At 34.1% G+C, this 25,082-nt stretch overlaps 2 protein-coding genes across 2 annotated transcripts; both read left to right on the top strand.

Annotated features, from left to right (window-relative positions):
- The first annotated feature begins 557 nt into the window (after positions 1–557).
- LOC130013542 (uncharacterized) lies at positions 558–5,629 on the top strand. Its single transcript, XM_056102168.1, has 8 exons — positions 558–699; positions 1,282–1,373; positions 1,920–1,965; positions 2,369–2,617; positions 3,406–3,460; positions 4,127–4,296; positions 4,682–4,855; positions 5,233–5,629. Exons 1-8 carry the CDS (start codon positions 642–644, stop codon positions 5,481–5,483), a joined length of 1,095 nt encoding a protein of 364 aa, XP_055958143.1. The 5' UTR covers positions 558–641; the 3' UTR covers positions 5,484–5,629.
- Positions 5,630–6,690: 1,061 nt separating this feature from the next.
- Positions 6,691–24,465, top strand: LOC130013594 (uncharacterized). Its single transcript, XM_056102356.1, has 27 exons — positions 6,691–6,811; positions 7,718–7,894; positions 8,384–8,593; positions 9,428–9,470; positions 9,773–9,936; positions 10,240–10,407; positions 10,862–11,071; positions 11,384–11,426; positions 11,567–11,730; positions 12,369–12,542; positions 13,046–13,255; positions 13,642–13,684; positions 14,392–14,555; positions 15,123–15,299; positions 15,997–16,209; positions 16,616–16,658; positions 17,033–17,193; positions 17,856–18,029; positions 18,957–19,166; positions 19,441–19,483; positions 20,044–20,207; positions 20,683–20,859; positions 21,682–21,900; positions 22,567–22,609; positions 22,962–23,122; positions 23,567–23,743; positions 24,248–24,465. Exons 3-27 carry the CDS (start codon positions 8,491–8,493, stop codon positions 24,463–24,465), a joined length of 3,666 nt encoding a protein of 1,221 aa, XP_055958331.1. The 5' UTR covers positions 6,691–6,811; positions 7,718–7,894; positions 8,384–8,490.
- The last annotated feature ends 617 nt before the right edge of the window (positions 24,466–25,082 follow it).

Genomic DNA, 25,082 nt, shown 5'->3' with positions numbered 1-25,082 from the left:
CCCTTGTACTTCACCATTGGTTTGGGTTTGGGGTGTCCTCGTGGACTAGAGTGTCGAGTTCGGTCCCTGATGTGAGCGTATGCGACTTGGAGATAGGGACGCCTTTTTAACCTCGTGGGTTTACCCCGGGTACGCCAGTTTCCCTCCACAGCAAAGACCAAATGTTCATGCGCGGAATCGTTTTATCATTGTATATAATAGGTTTTCATTTAGTTTATTTTATTTTTTTTAACAATTTAGGTACTCCTGAAGAAATCCCAATAGGTGATGCGATTACATTGAGGTAAGTTATGATTTGGTCCACTTAAAGAGAGTTTACTCATGTGTAATGAATGACCTTTACTATGTATTTTTAAACACATACGTTCTGAAAAATAAGAGTCGTCCCAATCAGTTGATATAACTAAATGTTGTTATACCACGACCAGAAGCCAGCTTAACCAAATAAACATATCTAAAGGTTTAATTATACCACGTCTACAAGTTGGCTTATCCAAATTAAGACTATGACAAATGTTTATATTCTGTTTAACTATAAATTCAGGTTTACTATCGATAAAAACAGTGATGAGAAAGTTTTTATTGTTGATTTTGGTTTAAAGATTACATTAACTGATGATGAAACATCAATAGATAGTCAGATGATCGAAGATATGAGAATACCTATACCTATATGTAATGAGAATTTCACACTCCCAGGTAAGATAAACAGGTGATTTATGTATATCTTGATCAAGTTACAGTCACAGTTGGTCAGTGGGTGAGGCACTGTCTAGTTTTCGCCACCGGTGTTGGCAGATCAAGTTCCTCGAGACTTTCTGGTGCGGTTTGTCGTCTTGTCGGTAGTGCAGGGTGGCTCAGGAAGAATGGGGCTGACAAGTACAATGTCTAGTTGTAAAAGAGTCTGTATGACGTATGGCCGTATGACCGTCTCCATTAGACCAGTCTGTATGACGTATGCCCGTCTCCATTAGACCAGTATGTATGACGTATGGCCGTATGACCGTCTCCATTAGCCCAGTATGTATGACGTATGGCCGTATGACCGTCTCCATTAGACCAGTCTGTGCAGTAATGTGGAATGTTCTGTTATTTAGCGACCTCAATCAAGATCCTGATATAGGCGAAATTATTTACGTATTTCACAAGCATGGTGTAGATGTAACTGTAAATAACTAATAAACGCTTATAAATATCATGTATGTATTTTTCGTTGAAAGTGTAAAATTAGGGACGAATAAAGATATCGTATTATTGACAATAATAATTTGTTGCTTGTAGGTGGTGGTTCAATCAAGGAATTTGCTAAGGCACTTGGAGGGAAACTTTCACAAGCTGCCGTAGACGTCATTTTCCAGAAACTTGGATTAAATGTAAGTTATCTAGTATATATAGATGGACCCATTACTATTTATATCATCTCTTCTCAGGTAACAATTATACAGAAGACAATTACTGAACGAGTAGGCTCCTCTAGTCACTATCAAGCAAGGATAAAATATAAAATGTAACATAGCTCAGTTATAAGCAGTAATTGTATTCCATAAAATTATCACCTGTATATTCAGTATGGTTTAATGGTCGAAAGCGAGACATAGAATTATCACCTGTATATTCAGTATGGTTTAATGGTCGAAAGCGAGACATTAAGTAATATATTGATACTGCACGAGGCGTCAGCCGAGTGTTGTTTCAATATATTACACAATATCTTTAGCTCGAGTCCAATATTTCATCTAGTATAGATAATGTACGATTGGCAGGTTGCCCGTACGTTACTGGAAATAATGACGTCACATCTGTATTTTAAGTACAATTACTAAATGCCATTGAAACAATTAGTTTATAATATTTGTTAATAGATTATTTGAATCACATGCCCTTGTCCAATTAATTACAATTTTACGTTTTGATTATAGAAAATATTTACGGATGGTACCTGTACAGTTGCTCCGTCTCCTACAGGTATGTTGTTTGTTAATAATAATACATATCATATAATGATTCTTATATTGCACTCTCGAACAAAATATCTGCTCAAAGTGCTAACCAAAATAGGTTTATCTGTAAGAAAATTCAAACAGAATGATTTTTAAATGTGATTTAAATGTTGTTAGTGATGGGGAAGGTTTCAGAGATTCGGGTAGTGACTACTTTAATTTCAGTTTCCATGCGGGTACATCTAAGTTAATTTGAGACTTATATCTAATTGGTTAATTAAGTCTACATCCAGATCCATTCACGTGGTCTGATATATACGTTTGTTGTTTGTGATGTCTGTGTGTGGTGTCCGTGGGTTTGTATTGTGTTATTGTGTGTGGTGTAGTCCCCCTGAACTTACTAATAACCGATTATTATATGTTGACAGATTGTCCGTGGAATATTGACGTAGAGAAATATTTACCAGCTAATATAAAAGATAAAGTAACATGTGGAATGCCAGATAATTGTTTCGGTTTGCATTGTTGTGTGGATTTCGAGTTTAAAATACCATTTGTTGATGAACCTATACACAAGAGTGTTCCAGTATTCCTGGAATTCGATCCTTGTAACTTCGTTCTAAAAGTTGGATTTGGACAGTTCCAGCACACAGAAACTCTGTTGACATATGACTGGGGTAAGTTGAAGTTTTATTTTATTACATTTATTGTAGTGCTCAGTACTGCAATATATACATTCAATGGTACTGTACAATTAATAAGATATAAAATTCACTATGTACAATATACTCATGAATAATTAGTTCGTGAAGGTGATTTTATCATCCAATACATTATATATGATATTATGGACAGGTAGATTTAATTAAAATTAATCATATACGAAAAAGGCATAAAAACGTTCTTGTATATAAAAAGTGTCGATTTGAAACACAGATTTAAAATTCGTTGTCGCGAGAAAAGTTGGCGGGTCCACATCTACCTTGGCATGAATAAAATAGCAGGTCAAGTTGACTGATGATTTTTGTTGTCAATAGTGACTCAGAATAAGACGACGTCCTGTGTTCGATCACTGCGTTGTCTCCTGTTGTCTGTGGTGCAGGACAGCGAATCTGGCAAGGGACAGGGGATAGTGGTTCGGATGTGACGAAAAACTGAGCCCTGTGTACACATTGGCGTGCACCTAAAAGATCCCTTGGCAGTTGGAATTCGATATAAGAGTAGTCCGTAGCGCCGGTGTCCGGTCAAAATTCCCCTCACACCACATTGTATGGCGTACGTCCCTCATCATTAGTCCAGTCGGACCTGAACAGCAGGACGTTAAAATCCATTTCATTTCTATATTATCCAGTTTGTATAGCTATGTGTTTGTGTGTTATAAACATTAAGCCCGCCATATATTAAATATCAAGCGATGTTTTGCCTTGTTTTAATAAACTATGCCCTTGTTGATGTGTTTTTACAGGAAAACCATCTACATTAACTATAGGAAATGGAGATCCAGCTCCAATCACCATATCGTAAGTTTAGTTGTCTTACTCCAGATAAACCTATGTCTATATTATACTTACATTAAACCATTATATTATAAACAATAGTATTTATATAAAACCTAGAAAGAGAGGGGTGGGGTCTAACGCATGCGCTTTAGATCATAAGGTCTGTCATTGAGTCAACTGGTGTGGACCATAAAACTCCTGTCCAGGCAAAATTTCCCTCATAGCACACTGTATGGCGTATGCCCGTCTTCATTAGCCCAGTGGGAGAAGACCAGTAGGACGTTAAACACCATTTCATTTCATTTTCATTTATTAGAACCTTTGGGGGTTGGGTGGCCGAATGGTTAGCACGCTCGCGCTGTACCATAAGGCCTGTCATTGAGTCAACTGGCGTGGTTTCGAATCCCCAGTTGTACGTGACAAGGAGTAGGGTCGCCTGTCCAACCTCGTGGGTTTTCTCCGGGTCCTCCGGTTTCCTCCCACTGCTAAAGACCCCTACGCGCAAGCGAATTATTGAAATAAAATTAAACCATATGTTAGTCCCGAAATTACCTAGTTTGTGTCGAGTGGACGTTAAACCCATTTCTCTCTCTCTCTCCCTCTCTCTCTCTCTCTCTCTCTCTCTCTCTCTCTCTATTCGAACCTTATTCAAATCGGTAATGAAATGCATTCATGTTTTTCTTGTAGTTTCACAATAGCCCAATACCCTAAAGGTTTTATAGTAGATCTAAATGTGAAAGCGTGTATTCCTATTGATGGAACACCATTCTGTTTCCCTGAAGAAGGTTTACAACTGATGAAACAAGAACGTATACCAGCATGTGATGCTAGATCTCTTGCCAATCTGACTAATATCGGTGAGTATTAACACCCTCTAGATGTTTACCCAATCTGACTGATATAGGAGTATCAACCCTATAGATCTCTACCCAATCTGACTGATGAGTACTAACTCTCTAGATTTCTACCCAATCTGACTGATATCGGAGTATAACTCTCTAGATTTCTACCCAATCTGACTGATGAGTACTAACTCTCTAGATTTCTAACCAATCTGACTGATATCGGAGTATAACTCTCTAGATTTCTACCCAATTTGACTGATAGAAGAGTATCTGGACCAATATTGAATTCTAATTCGTGTTTTTAAATATGAATGTTATGGAAACTATTGAATTGGAGGGTTTAGTTCCTTTAACCTGTTTATTGAATGATTAAATGATTTTATTTGTCTTGTTACAGATTTCAACTTAAATGATTTTATGAAGGAGGTTGGTGCTGAAGCTGGGCAGAAACTAGCTGCATCAGCCGCCAGGTTTTTATTGGATAAATTTGGTATAACACCATATTTATTGGAAGAACGATGTGATATCAAACGACCGCCATATTCTTCTAATACGGACGGCTGGAGAAATGGTACATATCAATTACTTATATTATACAGCACACTTATCCCTCAGATCTTAATATCATCGGGGATTTTAGGGTAGTTGGGTGGCCGAATGATTAAACGTGTGTGAGTTAGATTATAAGGTATGTCATTTGATAAAGTGGTGTGGTTTCAATTCCCCGCTTGTACATGACAAGGAGTAGGATCGCCTGTCCAAATTCGTAGGTTTTTTTCCGATCCTCCGGTTACCTCCCACTGTTAAAGGCCCCTACATACAAGCGAATTATTGAAATAAAAAGTTAACCATATGTTAGTCCTGCAATGACCTAGCTTGAGTCGAATGGACGTTTAACTCGTCAACATACTATACGGATTTCACAATAACTTCTAATATATATTTCAGATTGCCCGAAACCCATCAAAAAATTACCCAAGTTACCTAAAGGATTGGTTTGTCATCTGGGAGATACCTGTACCAAAATAGATTGTTGTTTTAATGTCGACTTCCTAGATATGTCCTTCCACGCTTTCCTCAATATAGATACATGTGATTATTTTATTGAGGCTGCTATTGAAAATAAAGATGTGAAATATTCTCTACTTGGTGATAGTGTTGATCTAAATACAGGTAATAACATTTTAATTATTCTCTGATTTGTCTTAATTAAAGTATTGTACCATTGTCCAAGCAGGTCCTACAAACCAATAAATGACCACCAACAGGCTGTAGTTAGTTCAATACTAAGATTGCATCCTGGAAACGTCACAAACAAAACACGAAAACTAACAAAGATGTGAAGATTGACGCCGCTGACACTATCCATACCCTGGATTAATATTGTAGATTTAAATACATATATTAGAAAAATAGTTTTCTCTACCTGGTCATAATGTAGATCTCAATTCTAGTAATACAACATAAACAATATTCCCTAATTGATCATATTGTAGATCTGAAAACAGGTAATACAAATTGGTTATTATTATTATTGTTATATTCATCACGATAGCAAAGTTCTCGCAGCTTTCCAAATTATCAATGAATCACTTCGGGCATGTTTATGGGGATTTGGCGCTCGAGAAACCGACATTGGTTAATAGTAATTATAAAATCAAGATACACTACAACTGTCAATCATATATTTCTGTTGTTATTCTGAAATCAGATAAATACTATTTATTTGCAGGAGTCACTGGTGAGGTCAAAATATCAGATTTCTTTAATGTCGAGTAAGTTGTTTTTTTGTTTTTTTATGTCTTAGTGATCAGGGTATCTGATTACCCAGTATTGTTTGTATTAGGGAGAGACGGTTGGTAAGTCGCTGGCTCGCTAGCCCGGATGTCGCAGGTTCGATCCATACATTCTCCGAGAAAGTTCATAGGGATTATCCGACGAGGTTTCCTCCGCCAGTTGTGCAGGACGGAGGGCTCTAGTCGTTCGGATGGGACGGAGAACCGAGGTCCCGTGTATACATTGGCATGCACGTAAAAGATCCCTTGGCTGTTGGAATTCGATATAAGAATAGGCGATAGTGCCGCTGGCACAATGTCCCGCATAGCACACTGTATGGCGTATGTCCGTCTTCATTAGCCCAGTCGGAGCAGTACAGTAGGACGCTAAACCTCATCCCATTTCACGTCAATATATGTCCGTTGATATGTATTGTAATCTTCATTAGCCCAGTTCGGAGCAACCTTGTAGGACGTTAAACCCCATTTCATTTCATTTTGTAATCTTTACCTTTATTCCGATTAGTAAAAGGTGTTTTTTAAATACCGACCATTATTAAATTTATAGTGATATTTTTATTTATTATTAAGATATGGTGTACGAAAGGTTGACAAGAAGTTTATATTGGATCTGACTGTCAAAGTATGTTTCGATAAAGATCAGTGTCAAGTTGAACTTCCGGTTTTAGTTGGAACTGAAATACCTCAATTCATCTGTGACCTGAATGCCAAATTAGACTTTAACCTTAAAAGTAAGTATATAGTTAGATATTATTAATAATAGTAATATCATGTCTTGGATGTATGTAAAAGTAAGTATATAGATAGATATTGTTAATAATAGTATTTGATGTATGTAACATTTTATAGTACCATCGAACTAACTGGATATTTGAACTGGAAGCTCAAAAATACCAAAGCTGAAATGAATTGGTGGTTTAACGCTGGGCTAATGAAGACGGGCTTTTATGTATCACCTTCCCAAATCAAATGGTTTTATACAGCGATTTCCTCGCTTAAATGAACTTTATACATCGACTTCCAAACTCAAATGGAATGATATACATCGCCTTCCTAACTCAAATGGAATGATATACATCGCCTTCGACCTATTCGTATTTCAAATTCCAACTGTCAAGGGTAGACGTGTGTTCTGGTTTTTCGTATCATCCGAACGACTAGACACTTTCCTTGTCATACCCTCAATATTATGGACCTTTGCCAAAGGGGAAACATGACGGAATACTTGGAGGAACTTTCTTGGTCACTATCGGGATTGAACTCGAGACTATCTCATTGACGGGCCAGCGTCTTACTCACTTAGTCACTGTGTCTGCCTATTTGTAAAACCCACGAACATAATATCCAATGATCTAACTCTCAGTTAAAAATGTAAATAAAATCGAAGTATTAGAGAAAGAAAACCATTTAAAATTTAATTTCTGATTAGTACTTTCATCGTGTTAAAACGAATCATCAGGCCATTTTATTGTGCTAGGCTACTATAGTTACTATATAAAATCAGTTTGTGTCGGTATACCTTTTATCTTTTTATCCTTTCATCGTTTACCGTGAAACCAAATAGTGCAGCTTGACGTTGTTGTGAAAATATTTGTGGATATTGTAAAAATAAATATTATGTCTTTCTCACATTCCAGATTTCTCTGTATCTGAATGGGTGAAGTCTAAAGGTTTAGACCTTGCTAAAGATCTTACGAAACAAGCTGTACAAGTGTTATTAGAACAGCTAGGTATAGCTGACAAATTGTTGGACCCACCTTGTAGTAGAACCAGTTTAAAATACCAACCTGCGGACACGAATAACTGGAAGAATGGTAAGCTTGTCTTATTAGAAATTAATTTATATCTAATATAATATTTTGAATATTTCTGGGTTTTCTAACCTATGAATATGTTGAGACAACATGTGTAGCAAGCCTTGTTATTTTGTATCTGAACTGAGTTTCAAAACAATGTATACCCCCCCCCCCCCCCACACACACACACACTCTTTCACGCTTACACACACACACGCGCACGCACGCACACGCACACACACACCTCTATTATTAATCATTTAGTAACTGGATAGAGCAATAAACTATAACATATACTTATGGAAGAACAATTACTGTTTTATATGGGCGACGTTTCTAATATAATAAACATTCATCAACACAATCCCTATGTTTTTCTACTCTGTCTCGTGTTCTCAATATCTACACTATCTCATATTGTCTCGTGTTCTCAATATCTACAATGTCTCGTGTTCTCAAGAGCTACATTGTCTCGTGTTCTCAATATCTACATTTTCTCTTGTCTAGATTGTCCCAAGGTGAAGAATCTACCAGCTATCAACGCACCTGTTAATTGTTATATACCTGACTATTGTACTGGTGTAGATTGCTGTCTGTATAATGATATTCTTGACATGTCAATTAACGCATACCTGTATATTGACACCTGCAATTACGTCATAGAAGGTGCAATCGAGAAATTTGGATTTAAATTTCCTATTCTTGAATATGCTTGGGGTAGGTTTTTATACTTTAATCTTGGATTATTTTATTTAATTTGTTTAATATTTCATTTTTCAAAAAATAATTTATTGTTACAATCATCATTATTGTCCTTGTTAACTATGTAACTTTATTATTATTATTACAATTATTGTTGTTGTAGTTTTATTTATTGATTATGTAACTTTATTTATTACTATTATTGTTGTTTTGAGCTATGTAACTTTGTTTATCATTGTTGTTTTGAGCTATGTAACTTTGTTTATCATTGTTGTTTTTAGCTATGTAATTTTGTTTATCATTGTTGTTTTTAGCTATGTAATTTTGTTTGTTATTGTTGTTTTGAGCTATGTAACTTTGTTTATCATTGTTGTTTTTAGCTATGTAATTTTGTTTGTTATTGTTGTTTTTAGCTATGTAATTTTGTTTGTTATTGTTGTTTTGAGCTATGTAACTTTGTTTATCATTGTTGTTTTTAGCTATGTAATTTTGTTTGTTATTGTTGTTTTTAGCTATGTAACTTTGTTTATCATTGTTGTTTTTAGCTATGTAATTTTGTTTATTATTGTTGTTTTTAGCTATGTAATTTTGTTTGTTATTGTTGTTTTTAGCTATGTAATTTTGTTTGTTATTGTTGTTTTTAGCTATGTAATTTTGTTTATCATTGTTGTTTTTAGCTATGTAATTTTGTTTGTTATTGTTGTTTTTAGCTATGTAATTTTGTTTATCATTGTTGTTTTTAGCTATGTAATTTTGTTTGTTATTGTTGTTTTTAGCTATGTAATTTTGTTTGTTAAAAAAAAGTGTAGGACGTTAATCAAGAGTGCATTTTATTTGTTTATTATTTAGGCGAAGAAAAAGAGCAGAAATTAAGTGAAGTGATGTTCATTAGGTTTGTATTGTTTATATCTAAAAATAGTATCCATGGTAATACAATTATTGTCTATATCTAACATTAGTATCCATGATAATACAATTATTTGAGAGAACTATGAATGTTATTTGGCCACAAATGGCTGTAATCTCCTCTTTTTTAAACGAAAATTTCCCTCACAGCACACTGTAATGCGTACGCCATGCTTCATTAGCCCAGTCGGAGCAGAACAGTAGGATGTTAAACCCCATCTCATTTTATATTTTTGCGCTTGGAATAGGATTGAGAATGGCTGGTAATATATGTTGTTGTTTTATTAGTTTTAAGATAGATCGTTTAGTTAACGAGAAGATATTCATTGTGGATCTCACTGTCAAGATGTGTCTCAAGGGACCAGATTCATGTGAAGTAGAATTACCAGTGTTTACACAGAACAGATTACCAATGCCACTTTGTAACATGCAGATGGGATTCAAAATAAAAGGTAGTAATAAATGCATTTTTTAGAATTTTGTTGGTTTGCGAAAACAACCGCTGTATATTCGTGCGTTTACCCAAAAACATTGTATTGGAGCTATTACCAAGAAACAGTGTATTCGGACATGTATCTATGTTAAACATCATCACCACTAACGTTCCCATGTTGACATATATCAGAAATACAATAAATAATTATTTACATTTTCTTCAAACTGGTCGATATTGGAACATACGTTTTGTATAGCACGTGTCGTGTACGTTGCAGATTATGCGACCTCTGTCTACAGCGATCTCCACTCTTTTCTAGATTTCTCACTGAAGAACTGGTTGAAAGAAAGAGGTGGTGAATTAACAGCTATTTTAGCCAATCAGTTAATGGACCAGCTTGGTATAACGGAATTCCTGAAAGACGAACCATGTAATTTTGTTAAAGAGCCGTTTAAAACTGCCACAGCAAATAATGGATGGAAAAAGGGTATGTATTCTGTCAGTTTTTTCACAATAATAGGGAAGTATTTGGTGGTATTTGGTAGAATCGTGTTAGTATTGGGTGGCATTGTGTAGTATTGGATGGTATTGTGTAGTATTGCGTGGTATTGGGTGGCATTGTGTAGTATTGCTTGGTATTGGGTGGTATTGTGTAGTATTGCTTGGTATTGGGTGGCATTGTGTAGTATTGTGTTGTATTGGGTGGCATTGTGTAGTAATGGATGGTATTATGTAGTATTGGGTAATATTGGATGGTATTGAGTATTATTTGTCGTATTGGGTAGTATGTGGTGGTATTGACGGACCCCAATGAGTCACCGCGGCTCTAAATCCAGTATGAACCTGCTTGTGAAAATCCACTCCAAGCGATTTTATAGGAATCAATTTATTCTTATTTTGTACAATTTTTAGTTAATTGTTGTGATTATATTTAATTTCAGATTGTCCCCTGAATATGACCCTACCAGCCCTTCCTAGTAATCTAGGATGTTATATACCTGATTATTGTACGGGTATCATCTGTTGTACTGAGGTATCACAGGTTAGACGATCATTCCAAGCACATATACTTATTGATGCTTGTAATTTCCAGATGAGTGTTGGTATTGAGAAAATATTCTTTAATATCTCACTGGTGGATTATGAATGGGGTGAGGACATTATTGATTTTACTTTCTTAGACCATTTATAATTATAAAACAAAACGGGCTTCACTCAAAATAAAAACAAAATAAAACAATAAATTACAAGAAAAATACAATAGAAATAATACCACCTGTCTAAACGGTATGCAGAATGATGGCGACAGTCTTCTTGTTGATGTCGCCAGTTACAACGTTAACAATTAAACAATGATAAAAAAGGGTGATAATCCAGATAAAAATTCAGAAAACGCTGAAAATGAATAAACAATTGTAGTCAATTATTACAATTGGTTTATATGATGTATTTATTAACTTCAGGTAAAGATGAAATTATTGATATCGGTGGCTTATTCAAACTGACGTAAGTATAAAAAATTTAAACCGTTTATTTGAAATGTTGAAATAATTAAAAGATCCTTATTAAATCATTGCTTTAAATAATCCTGTGTTGCCGTTATATATGGCGAAGATGTTATTTTGTGTTTAATTGTCTATAAATAGATTCAGTATAGATGATCTACAGGGTGAGAAACAGTTTATCGTCAATATGAGACTTAGTGCTTGCCTCACTGCTGGTGAGATCTGTCAACTAGAAATACCTGTATTCACTGACATGAGAGTTCCTAAATTACTCTGTGATTGGGACGCTACTCTTGCTTTAAAAGGTAAGAGCTATCCTAGTATACAGGTATTGTTAAGTGGGGGGGGGTATTCTTCTTGAAGGGGCGAGGCTATCCGAAAAATTGTTTTGTTTTTTTTTATTTTAAAATAACATTTATTGAATTGAAAATGGCATGGTAATGTTGCAGATATTTGTTTAAATATCCTGAAAATTTCTACATTTCCAAACTACCCGTAATATTCTCTATTCAATGGCTTTCAAATTAAAAAAGAAAATTCGGATAGCCTTACCCCTTAAAGAAGACGTTTTAATATTATCTATTCATGGTACATATTGAAAATACCTCTAGATGTAAACATTGAACTATTCAGAGCCATTTCAGAGCAGCGCCAGACTTTAGTGATATTTTTGTATCCACTGCAGTACAGTTTACAAATTCTTCTGTTCCATGGAGTTTTTGCGGATACATGGCAACGATCCCATTACGGGATCTCGGTTTTCCATCCCATCCGAACGGCCACACGATGTCGCTTGCCAGACCCTCATTCCTACGGCTACGTCTTACTCACAGAGCCACCGCGACCTAGGATTGTTTATTTGTATGTTGACCACAGTTTCAGACAAACAAAGGCGAAAATTTGACGGATTGATTGACTTATGTTATCTAATATTTTTATATAGATTTTAAATTGGACGAATGGTTGCAAGAACAAGCTGCTAATATTGGTGATAGTTTGACGGATACCCTGGTGGACCAACTCTTAGAACGACTGGGTGTGGCACCTTATTTACAAGATCCTATGTGTGATACAGCTGTAGCACCGTACGCTCCCCAACAGAATGGTTGGAACATAGGTACGTCTGGGTTATCGTAATTTTTACAACCGTTGTTTAAAGAATTGATGTTTAAATTTATACATTTCTCATAGCCATTTAGGTATTGTGACGTCATATCAGGAATTTGAGTCCGTCAATCCATTCGCAATTGTCCAAGGCGCATGCCGTTAAAGAAATATATTTATGGAAGGGCCCTTATTTATTGCAATACATTATGATCTGATTTTATTAAGATTAGATTCGTCTTACTTAGCCAACACATTTTGTTGTCAGCACAGTTTGTTTGTTCTATATTTCGGTCAACAGATGGGTTTCTATTAACCTTAAAGCATTCTTGTGAATTCGGGTGAAGAATCATGTGTTGCATATTTAGTTCGTATATACATGTTAAAGTACGGGACGACTGCACCACACATGAACAATTACACAAGACAAACCCATGGACAAGACACACAATGTTAAACAATAAACAGCTAACGTTATTGTATAGATATGTTACATATTTAAATGTTATTTTTTAGAATGCCCACTGGCCCTGAATCTACCAACGTTACCATCTAAGATATTCTGTAATGTACCCGATTATTGTACTGGTATTAACTGTTGTCTCGAGGTACCATTCCTACGTCGATCATTTAATGCTTTAGCCAGTATCAACATGTGTACATATGTATTAACTATTGGTATTGAAGATGTCAAGTTTAAAAAATCATTGGTTAATTATGAATGGGGTAAGTAGCTTTATTACACCGATCCAAATAAAGACCCCAGTTTATCGTCTCATCCGAGCGACTATACGTTGCCCCTTGCCATGCCCTCTGTCCTGCACAACTGACAAGGGGGAACCATGCCGGAAAATTGTATAGGACTTTCTCGGCCAAGACACCAAAGAGCACATGAAGCTCGAAGTCCATGAATTTAAATATTTTAAAGACAAGTATGTTTGTAAGAATAGTTTGTATTGTGTATTGACTGAAAGTCTGTATTTATGTTTAAATATATGTTATTAGTAAGTCCAGGGGGACTTAATGTAACAGCTAAATCTGTTTAGTGCAGATCTATATTTTGTCTTCAAGTTATTATGGTAAATATAATCATTCACTATTTTCCGTTGCAGGTAAACCAGCTCATTTCAATTTACGTGGTGTTATAAGAATCGAGTAAGTAATTTATATTAGATGTATATTACATGTAATACAAGTCTTCTCCCGATAATTTAAATTAAACTTCTAAAAAAAATCTACACTAACAATTCATCAACAATTATGATGGACAAGAGTAATCAGCAATTTCTTATAGTCTAATTGCATTCTTTTAGCGCTATCGAAACCATTTGATTTGCAAACTACAATATTGTGAAAGGTGAACCTCTAATAGGAAAATCATTCCAATAATGATTCAATTCCATTCAGAATATACAAAGATATGTTGAATTGAAATTTCATCGATCTTTGCTGTTCGCAATGTAATAAGCCTGCCTATTTTGAATCGGACTGAATCCAAGCCAGGGCGTTGTCTAGCGTTGGTATTTTGATTTTGTTTTCTTAATTAAATAATCAAATATTTATGCAAGAATATTTTATAAAAAAAAATCCTGTCTCACTAACAATATAAGAAATTTGTACTGAAAATGTAAGAATAGTTTCATAATATTAATTGGTTGTACCTGTTTTAACCATAGCAGCCATTGTTCTGGAGTTTCCAGGTAGACGTGTATGTCTAGACTGTTATGTGTATATATATATCTTGTATATTCTAGCTATACAGTAGATATACGTGTATGTCCAGACTGTAATGTAATGTAATGTCTATACAACAGATAGACGTGTATGTCCAGACTGTAATGTCTATATCTTGTTTATTCTAGCTATACAATAGATAATCTAGTAGGAGAAAAACAGTTTTTATTGAGTATGAACATGAGTGTATGTCTGAGTTCTGATAAACCATGTCAATCAACATTTAATCTCATGAATAATGCTCGAATACCTAAACTATTCTGTGATTGGAATGCAACAATGGCACTTAAAGGTAATATAAGTATTTGTTTATAGTTGAATCTGTAGAGCTTCAATTATCTAGTTCCGTGGTCACGTACACGTAAATGATCCCCAGCAGTTGAATCTGTAGGGCTATAATTATCAGTCCCGTGGTCCCGTGCACGTTAATGAACCCCTGGAAGTTTGAATTCAATTGTTGTGTCGGAACAAAATGTTCGTCATATCACCTTGTATGGGGTATGGCCGTCGTGATGAGCCCAGTTTGCTGCTGAAAAGTAGGCCGTTAAACACCATTAGCCCAATCGGTGTTCACAGGTAGGAGGGACATTTGGTCCAGACAGCGGCACTATGGGCTACTCTTATTTCGAATCCCAACTGTCAATAGATCTTTTACATGCACGCCATTGTGTACACGAGACCTCTGAGAACGAATAGACACCACTGACAAAGGGAAACCCGAGAAATGGAAATGAAATGGTGTTTAACGTCCTAATTTTCGGCAGCGGACTGGGCTAATTAAATTTAATGGATTACTTTTATTGTGTTATTAATTTGTGTTTGTTGCGATTCTTTTCTTTACTAAGTTTTTATCTTTCAGGATTCAATTTAACTAAATTTTTAGAAGAACAGTATGCTAATATAGGTGACAAACTGTCGGATTTAACTTTATCTAAATTATTTGAAGCCCTGGGTATATCACGATATCTATTAAAACCACAGTGTGATCGAAGTAGTAGTGTTTATTCTCCAGCTAATGTTAATGGGTGGAAATATGGTAAGTTTACACTTCTTTACTAATACATAAATAAAACACAAAACAAGAATATCCACGAAGACAGGTTAAGCAAATGAATTAATGAAATGGAGTTGTATGCCACGGCAGTTCCAACCAGGCTATATTGCGCCAACCGACAAGCAGACACAGGCTTTATGTATTTATATTGATCAATGCAGGAAGACAACAATACACAACAAAAACACAAAAACCAGACAAACAAAAATACGCTTTAAGTATTTGGAATATTAGACGACAAAATCCGCAGAAACCAGAGAAGCAAATGTAAGCTTTAAGAAGCATTATGTAAGATTTAGGTAGGAGCTGACCATTCTTGTTGCAATAGTTTACAAATAAATAATGAATAATGAATATATTGACAATTTCAGTCAAATTACCTAATTCTGAGCTAAGTTATCAGAATAGCAATTTAGCTATTACTTTAAAATAATATAACACAACACAGTTCTATGGATAGTGTTTAAAGGTTTCACAATATAGTCTCAGTGGTTAAGTGTCCAGAGTACCTGAAGTAAACCCACATACCATCACATCAGGGGTCGAAACCACGACTTTAAGCCAGAGATGACTGACCAGCCAGAGTATGAGGCTGGGCCATCCAACATCAAATCACAAATAGTCTCTTTATGGTTTAATATTGTAGCCTTGTATTTTTAGTCTTTTATTTTTAATGCAGATTGTCCTGTTACAACATTGAATTTTGGTAAACTACCAGATTATGTGACATGCCGTATACCAGATTTCTGTACGGGAATTGACTGTTGTGTATCCGTTCCTGTCATAGGACATTCATTCAATGTCAAGGTCTACCTTAACGCTTGTGATTACACTCTAACTGTATCCATCGAGAATTTGGTTTACAAGAAAACTCTACTCAATTATCAATGGGGTAAGTTTTATTAAATATAAAGAATTGATAGCTCTGTCGGATTTAGATTAGGAGAAGCCCTAGCTATTTCGTGTATATAGCCCATACCAGTTCCCCGACCCTCACTACTATAGTAGCATGCAATTGAGAGGAAAACCGAGGATGATGACGGATTTTTAAGATTAGTGAGTGTAAGAAAGCCATTTCACGTTGTAAAAACTATTATACGCCTTGGCTGGACCCCCCCCCCTCCCCCAGCCCGGATCTTGGGACACTAGCCTGTAGTTAATGCGACACTGATTGATGGTTTTATATCATAATGAAAATAAATCATTTATTGTTTTTACATAGTATTTAACAAAACGTTTATAGTGCTCTAGAACATATATTTGTTAAATGTTATATTAAAACAATGTATTACTTTCAGGTACAAGAGAACAATTCAATATAAATGGTGTAGTTGGTATAGAGTAAGTTGTTTAATTTAAACTTGGACTCTAAAGACGAATATAGATTCTGTTCAGATATAGCTGATGTCTAGCTGATATTTACACATTTTAATCATTTCGGCTTTCTTAATCGTTAATGTTGATCGAGAAAGTTTCCCTAGATCTTCCAGCGTGGTTGTCAGTAGTAGTGGAAGTCCTCAGTACACGTTGGCGTGCTCGTAAAAGAATCTTTGACAGCTGGAACACAATGAAGAGTTAACGGCAACTCCTAAGTATGCCTCCATTAGCTCGGTTGAGATAGAGCAGTAGGATATTTAATACCATTTTATTTCAATATTTATTTTTCAAAATAGTTGAATTAATCAAATGTTGAAATTGTTATTGTTATTCCCCAGGTTTGTTATTGATAATTTAGATGGTGCCAAACAATATATGATCAGTTTATCATCTACATTCTGTTTTGATTCCAACTCACCATGTTTAGTGATACCAGTTCTAGAAAACGCCAAAGTTCCTAAAGTATTGTGTGATTGGGAAAGTGACTACAGTATTAAAGGTATTGATAAATATAGTTTAAACAAGTGTTTTTTATAATCTTTCATCTAGATGTGGGGATCTTTAAGACTAGGTACAGCCACATGTTCATAGATTTTAAACAACCTTTCACGATATCTAGATGTGGGGATCTTTAAGACTTAACTACAGCCACGGGTTCATGGGTGAATGGACTAAAAAGGTTCTTTATCCATAATTCGATTATCCGAATGATCAACCGAATATATACTGGGTTAGCACCCGTTGTTTTCATGTATGCAATGCGAGGGTATTTATAAAATAATTTGGTGATTAATTACTGCAATCAAAAACACTATGGCCCTTTCGTCGATTGGGTTGAAGCAGTGAGGGTAGCTTCACACCACCAGGTCCACATAACCAAATATCTTCCATCCGCCATTACATAAAGTTTAATTGCTGAATGATTTGAGTTTGTTATCATGTATGCAAGAGTATTTATAACATAATTTGGTGATTAATTACTGCAATGAAAAACACTATGGCCCTTTCGTCAATTAGGGTGATGGAGGGAGGGGAGCTTCACACCACCAGGTCCATATAACCAAATATCTTTCGTCCGCCATTACATAAAGGTTAATTACTGAATGATTTGAGTTTTATTTTTGATAATCAGATTAATTAGATGTATTTTGATTATTTTAGATTTCTCTCTGGAGACGTGGTTGGCTGAGAAAGGACAGCAAATTGGAGATCAGCTATCATCTATTGTTTTATCTAAGTTATATGAAGAACTTGGTATAGCTGCTTATCTTAATGACCCACAATGTGATGGAAATACTGGTGTTTACTCTGGTGCTGTTGGTGGATGGACAAATGGTCAGTGGAGGATGTTTTCTCAATGAGTGTATGAACTGGCCCCGAGACTTAAAGATATATTATGGGAGATTCGATAACGAGTTGGCAGTTCTCACTATAATAATTAAAAACTAGATAATGTAAAGGCAATTTGCTGAAAATTTCATTTAAATTGATCTACTATGAACCGAGAACTAAGCGGACGAAATTTCTGCCTAGCCTCGGTCATCATTACTAAAGTCAGTACGATAAACAGCATAGTCTCGATTTTCCATTTAATCGTTTAATCGAGAAGGAAAGTTATGCACTAAATCGGCTCACAATCCACTTAAGATCGCAGGCTAGCGATGCCATCTAGAGTTGATTATGGTCTGGATAAGTTAATTAATGTCTAATTAATAATTTAGATAACATTTCAGGCCTAAAGAAAGACCTGCAATAGACAGATTTAGCTCTTGCATAATGCATGTTTAAGTTAAGAAATTACTCAAAATCTTTCACCTTATTTGAACTAAATAATAGCCCTTTATAAGAAACTGTGTGCAACGTTTTGTGTTTCTTGATCAAAGATATTTCTCAAAAACGGTGATTGAAAGTTGAGTAAATTCTTAACTTAAGTCTGGGAATATTTTATGGATTTGCCGAACCATACATCGGTTGCACTAACAAATTACAAAACACCGTAACGGTTCATACACAACAAGTTAGGAAACCCAATGTAAGGGAGATCCCTTTGAGTGAGCACCTTGATATTGATATTGTACTGTGGAGTCATACCCTGTCGTCTACCTGACACCCATCATAAGATCTACTACTGAGTCAGGACCGCCTGACTAACCCCATTTTTTTTCTGGGTCCTTCTGGGTCCTCCAACAGTTAAACACCCGTACCATATGTTAGTCCCAAAATAAAGTAGTTTGTGTTGAGTATTATTATTGTATTTTTCAGCCTGTCCAGCTGTAAGTAATCTACCAAGCCTACCTTCAGATCTAACGTGTTATATACCAGATACATGTGGTGGTGTACAATGTTGTGTAAATGTAGGACCTCTCAAACGATCATTTGAAGCCCTCATCTTCCTTAATCCTTGTGATTTTACCTTCCGGGTTGGAATTGAGAAATATCAGTTTAACAGAAACTTGATTAATTACCAGTGGGGTAAGTAATACAATCACTTTTCATACAATCAGAATTTCAATTTTTTTAAATGGAAGTGGAATAAATTCTTCTCATAATTCTTGAAGTGTACTTAATGCTTTCGACTACGTACAATCATCGATTTGGGAATTAAAATGTCGGTCAACTAGCTTAGTGTCTGTTCCCAAGCGGAGCTAATTGTAGACAGACAGCCTAAGTTTAGTATGACTTTACTACACAACATATATATATATATATTGTGATTATTGTTATACGTATATATATGTACTTTCAGGAACACTTGAACATTTTACATTAAAGAAATTAGTTCGGGTCGAGTAAGTATATAGATCCTATCTAATATACGATGTTTTAATTATTCCTATCTTTCTATTAAAAGGGCTAAACCTCTAACTCAATGGTTTCTGACGCCATTTCTAATGAATGAACGAAAAAAAAAAAACATACTCTAGAAGACAATACCGAATTAATGACTGATTCACAAACGGCAAAATAATTTTTAAAAAAATACGTAGAATTTACTAAGCAGGCATAAACGATTGTCGTTCAATTTGAACTGTTCACGTATGTCGACGGAACATAATTGATTAGAAATGACAATAATTTATTTTAAAAAAACTAAATATAAATCACTTTATATGCATTCATATTACATCAATGTGTTGTTTAGAATAATTTTCGTATATTTTAAAGTTGCAAAGAAAAGAGCCATGCACCCTTTAAAGCAATGAATGTTTAATGTGGTATACTAATTAGTATTGCCAACTTTATATGACACCATGGAATGATATAGCCAACATAACAAACATATTTTCCTGTAAACTTATTAACCAATGATTATTGACCAATGATTATTGACCAATGATTATTTTTTCAGGTTTGTAATTGATGATCTGAGTTCTGAGAAGAAATTTTTGGTAAACTTAAATATAAGTGTTTGTTTAGAAGCCAATAAACCATGTCTGATTTCTATTCCTGTTCTAACAAATGCAAGAATACCAAAATTAATCTGTGATTGGGACAGTACACTGGCATTACAAGGTAAGAGAGAGAGAGAGGGAGAGAGGGAGGGAGAGAGGGAGGGAGAGGGGGAGGGGAGAGATGGGACTTAACGTGTGGTTCAATTTTTTTTCAATAATTCGCCTGTACATAGGGGTCTTTAGCAGTGGGGAAAAGCCGGAGGATCCAGGAGCCAATCAGAGACCTTCTGGCTAGCGAGCCAACGTCATACCCACTGATCCACCACGCCCCCCCCCCCCCCAATAACACTACAAAAGGTATATTTCCGAATGTATTGGGTGTTAATCAGTGCTAAAAGCCAACCCCATAAAACAGATGTTTTGTTATGAAGTATTTACCCTGAAGATATTTTTTTGTCGTATATTTTCTATTTATGTTTTAATTGACATGTCTGTAATATCTATTAATTTTTCTATAATTGTTGTTGAGATTAAATGTATGAATGTTCTACATGGATTGTTTCTGTGTATATATATATATCTTCTCTTCTCTTCAGATTTTTCTATAACCAACTGGCTAGAAGAACAGAAACAAGCCGGTCTACAGAAACTAACATCCACTCTCACAGCTAAGTTATATGAAGAACTAGGAATAGCAGGATATCTTCGAACTACACCGTGTGATAGAACCAAAGATCAATTTGCTTCTGCTGATGTGAAAGGATGGACAAACGGTAAAATTTAAACTGTTTAATATTATTATACGTATTCACTACCTTAATTGGCTTTACACAAAGTTGTATTTAACACATTAAAGGTATTTCAAAAAGTCAAGTGGTAGCAAAAATTGAGAGTAATTTTAAAATTTGATCAATTCATATATCTAATAATTTGATAGATTAATATATGTTATAATTTGATAGATTAATATATGTTATAATTTGATAGATTAATATATGTTATAATTTGATAGATTAATATATGTTATAATTTGATAGATTAATATATGTTATAATTTGATAGATTAATATATGTTATAATTTGATAGATTAATATATGTTATAATTTGATACAAAAAAAAATTCTCTATGTTATAATTTGATAAAAATAAATCCTATATGTTATAATTTGATACAAAAAAATCATGTATGTTATAATTTGATAAAGTCCTATATGTTATAATTTGATAAAGTCCTATATGTTATAATTTGATAAAGTCCTATATGTTATAATTTGATAAAGTCCTATATGTTATAATTTGATAAAGTCCTATATGTTATAATTTGATAAAGTCCTATATGTTATATATGTTATAATTTGATAAAGTCTTATATGTTATAATTTGATAAAGTCCTATATGTTATAATTTGATAAAGTCCTATATGTTATAATTTGATAAAGTCCTATATGTTATAATTTGATAAAGTCCTATATGTTATAATTTGATAAATTCCTATATGTTATAATTTGTGAAATTTTTATATGTTATAATTTGATAAAAATTCTTATATCTTGTAATTCGATAAATTTATATATCGTGTAATTTTGATTTTCAGAATGTCCTTCACCTAAAGTGATTCCTTACTTACCCGATCTACCCGATGCCTTGACCTGTCACATGGGATCACGCTGTACATCTATAGATTGCTGTGTTGATGTTGGTTTCCTCGATAGATCTTTCTATTTTGGTGTGGATGTGAATCTGTGTGATTATACTATCACGGCCACCATTGAGAATCTCTCCTATAAGAGAAAACTATTTAATTACCAATGGGGTAGGTTTTCAGAATTAAAACAATTAAACATGTATTATGTAAGAGTTAGATAACGATGTTGGTCGTTCTTGCTATACTAGTACAAAATAGATAATGAAAAATGAATATACTGAAAATATCATTCCAATTACTTTATTCTGCACGAGCAAAGTTTTGAGTGTTGGAAGATGTAGCATATATGTTTATTTTCGTAGCAATGATACTGGACACACGTGACTAAATCTCAATTATCCATTTTACCGTTAAACTTGTAAATGTTCTAATCCATTTAAATCTCGACCACCCGATGGACTAGAGAGTTGATTATTGGTATTGTCGTGTGAATAAATGATACTTTATATAGCATTTGAAGCCAAAAAAAATATCTGGAATATGCAGATTTAGCTCTTATATAATACACCTGTAATCTGTCATCCTTTATCACCTGTTAATCCTTTAATCTGTCATCCTTTATCACCTGTTAATCCTTTAAAACTGATCACATCACTAATTAAATAATAGTTCAATACTTTATTTTGGTCTAAAAAAATAGGTTTAGCGCCTATTACGTCACAATTCTATGGAATATGGAATGCAGGTACTGTTCTCTAGTTTACTTCCCTGTTGTTATTAGTAACAATTAGGGAGAGATGGTACTAGGTGTTTATCGTTTATTTTGTATTGCAGGTGAAGTAGACCATTTCTATTTAAAGGGAGTTGTCCGAGTAGAGTAAGTACTAGTACAATATGTGATATATTTAATATTATAATTATCAAACATAATCAAGTTTACGTGCCATTGGGCAGCACACAGTTAGATTAACCCTTTACAAATAAGCTTAAAAAGTGAGGGGGGGGGGGGGCAGAGACGATTATCATTTGCTATGCCACCTTTTTCGAATTAGTTATGTTGTACCATTCTAAAGATTCTATTCGATTGTACTAAATATCTCAAATCAAATAATATACGTTGGTGTGTAGATTGTTTTCATGTAAATACCTAATAAATAAACTTTAAATGGTTATATTAAAATTGATAGGGTTATATTAAAATTGATAGATGATTATATTTGTATTTATAGTTTTATATTGAGCCGATTACTAGGAGAGAAAGCAATAGAGATGAGTGTTAATATCAGTGTATGTATAGATAAAGATAAATGTCTATATGATAAATCAGTTATAGACAAGAAACAGATTCCACAACCATTATGTAACTTTCAACAATCGTTACTGGAGAACCGTAAGTACCATTAATAATATAAATTATATTACAATCTTACATTAAATATAAATTATATTACAATCTTTCCTCAAATATAAATTATATTACAATCTTTCCTCAAATATAAATTACAATCTTTCCTAATTAAAGTACAATGAAATTGGAATGTAAGTACTTTGATCTAGTTTAATCACGGTATTTATGTGTTTAAGCCCAGTTCTGGCAGTATTTATGTTTAATCTGACTCTGTTTTCCAGTCCGATTTGGGGGTGGATTGTTGATATTGTTAAGATTTTTTCTTTTCTTTTTTTTTGTTTTACAAAATCAATGCACAGTATATGTATAGTACTACTAATTTATTATTTTTGTATCAAATGTTTTGTACTAATTTATTATCATTTTTTTTTTTTTTTTGTACTAATATATTATTTTTTGTACAAATTTATTAATTTTTTTTTACAGGATTTTCGTTGGCAGATTGGAAACTGAAAGAGCAATTACCAAGTATCTCGTCTTTAACTGATGTGTTGATAGATAAATTATTAGAAGAAGTAGATTTATCAGGATATCTCACTGAACCTGGTTGTAATAGAGAAGCTTCACCTTATATACCAGCTAATGGTAAAAACTGGAAGAAAGGTGAGATAAGTTGTTTTATTACATGGTAGATTTTACACATTGTTAGACATTCTAAACTTTAACTGAAATATTTTAATAATGCAGCCTTTTCATTGGTCAAGAATTAAAATTTGTACAATGGTTAATGTGCTTAGCCAATTAACCATCGTTATTCTTAGAATATTTAAGTTTAATACGTTTTCGGGTGTCTTTTAAAATAGCAGAATTAGAGCTGCTCTGGGTATTTTGATAGTACCCCAATTGATTTTCATAACATGATAATAAAACAGTTTCAGGTGATCTGGAGAAACAAAATATGGGGTATTTACAAGGACGTATGGTGATACTATTTGGAACCATAAACTAGACGAAACTATTCATGTAATATGAATGTGTACATAGTGACTTATATTCCATTTTTAAAAAACATTATTGAGATTTCTAATCAGTTATATTCGGTGAAATACGTGAAAGGGAAAAAAGAAAATAACTATAAGATATGGTATATTTATTGTTGTTATTCAGATTGTCCTTCTACCATCAACCTACCTACGTTACCAGATACAACCAGATGTTATTGGTCAACTGATTGTTCAACTATAGATTGTTGTCTTTATGTTGGTATCATCAAACGATCGGTTAATCTCCGTCTTAATATAGATATCTGTAACCTTCAAATGACCTTCACCGTTGAGAAAATGACGTATACCATTTCCTTATTTGATTATAATTGGGGTGAGTAAATATTAAAATATTGTATTTGTTACCCGGAGCTTTTAGACATGGGAGCCACGGTGGCTAAGTGAGTAAGATGCTGGCTCGCTAGCTTAGAGGTCGCGTGAACACATTGGCGTGCACGTAAAATATCCCCTTCGATATAAGAGTAGGTCGTAGCGCCGCTGACCAGGCAAAGTTATCTCATACCACACTGTATGACGTATGCTCGTCTGTATGACGTACGGCCCAGTCGGGGCAGAGCAGTAGGGCGTTAAACCCCATTTCATTTCATTTTCATTTGAAATGTAGACAACGAAACATCATCAAACAGACAGACAGTGAAGATGTTTATAAAATCAAATTAAAAACAATACTGTTTGATCAATTTTAAATTCTCCTCCCCAGACATTCTCTGTGTTTACATTGCTTGTAAAGCGCTTTTGATGATTTTTATCCTAAAACGCGCTATACCAAAAATTGAAAATATTTGTAAATAAACTGAAATGTGGTTTAACGCATAATATTTTATACATAGACTTCCCCGCTCAAATAGAATTTTATAAATAACTTTCCCAACTCAAATCACTTCCCTAGCTCAATTAGAATTTTATAAATCAGTTTCCCAACGCAAATATCATTTTAT

The sequence above is a fragment of the Patella vulgata genome, chromosome 7 (assembly GCF_932274485.2).
Source record: "Patella vulgata chromosome 7, xgPatVulg1.2, whole genome shotgun sequence".
NCBI lineage: Eukaryota > Metazoa > Mollusca > Gastropoda > Patellidae > Patella > Patella vulgata.
Note: the sequence above shows the minus strand (reverse complement) of the source record. Positions and strands in the feature narration are given on the sequence as shown.

Coding starts and splice junctions, on each gene's coding strand:
- LOC130013542 (XM_056102168.1), top strand. CDS start 642: ATGATCGAAGATATGAGAATACCTATACCTATATGTAATGAGAATTTC. Junction 1,374..1,919: donor TCCAGAAACTTGGATTAAAT/GTAAGTTATCTA, acceptor TTTTGATTATAG/AAAATATTTACGGATGGTAC. Junction 4,856..5,232: donor TACGGACGGCTGGAGAAATG/GTACATATCAAT, acceptor TATATATTTCAG/ATTGCCCGAAACCCATCAAA.
- LOC130013594 (XM_056102356.1), top strand. CDS start 8,491: ATGTCAATTAACGCATACCTGTATATTGACACCTGCAATTACGTCATA. Junction 16,659..17,032: donor AATGGTGTAGTTGGTATAGA/GTAAGTTGTTTA, acceptor GTTATTCCCCAG/GTTTGTTATTGATAATTTAG. Junction 20,208..20,682: donor CAGTACACTGGCATTACAAG/GTAAGAGAGAGA, acceptor TCTTCTCTTCAG/ATTTTTCTATAACCAACTGG.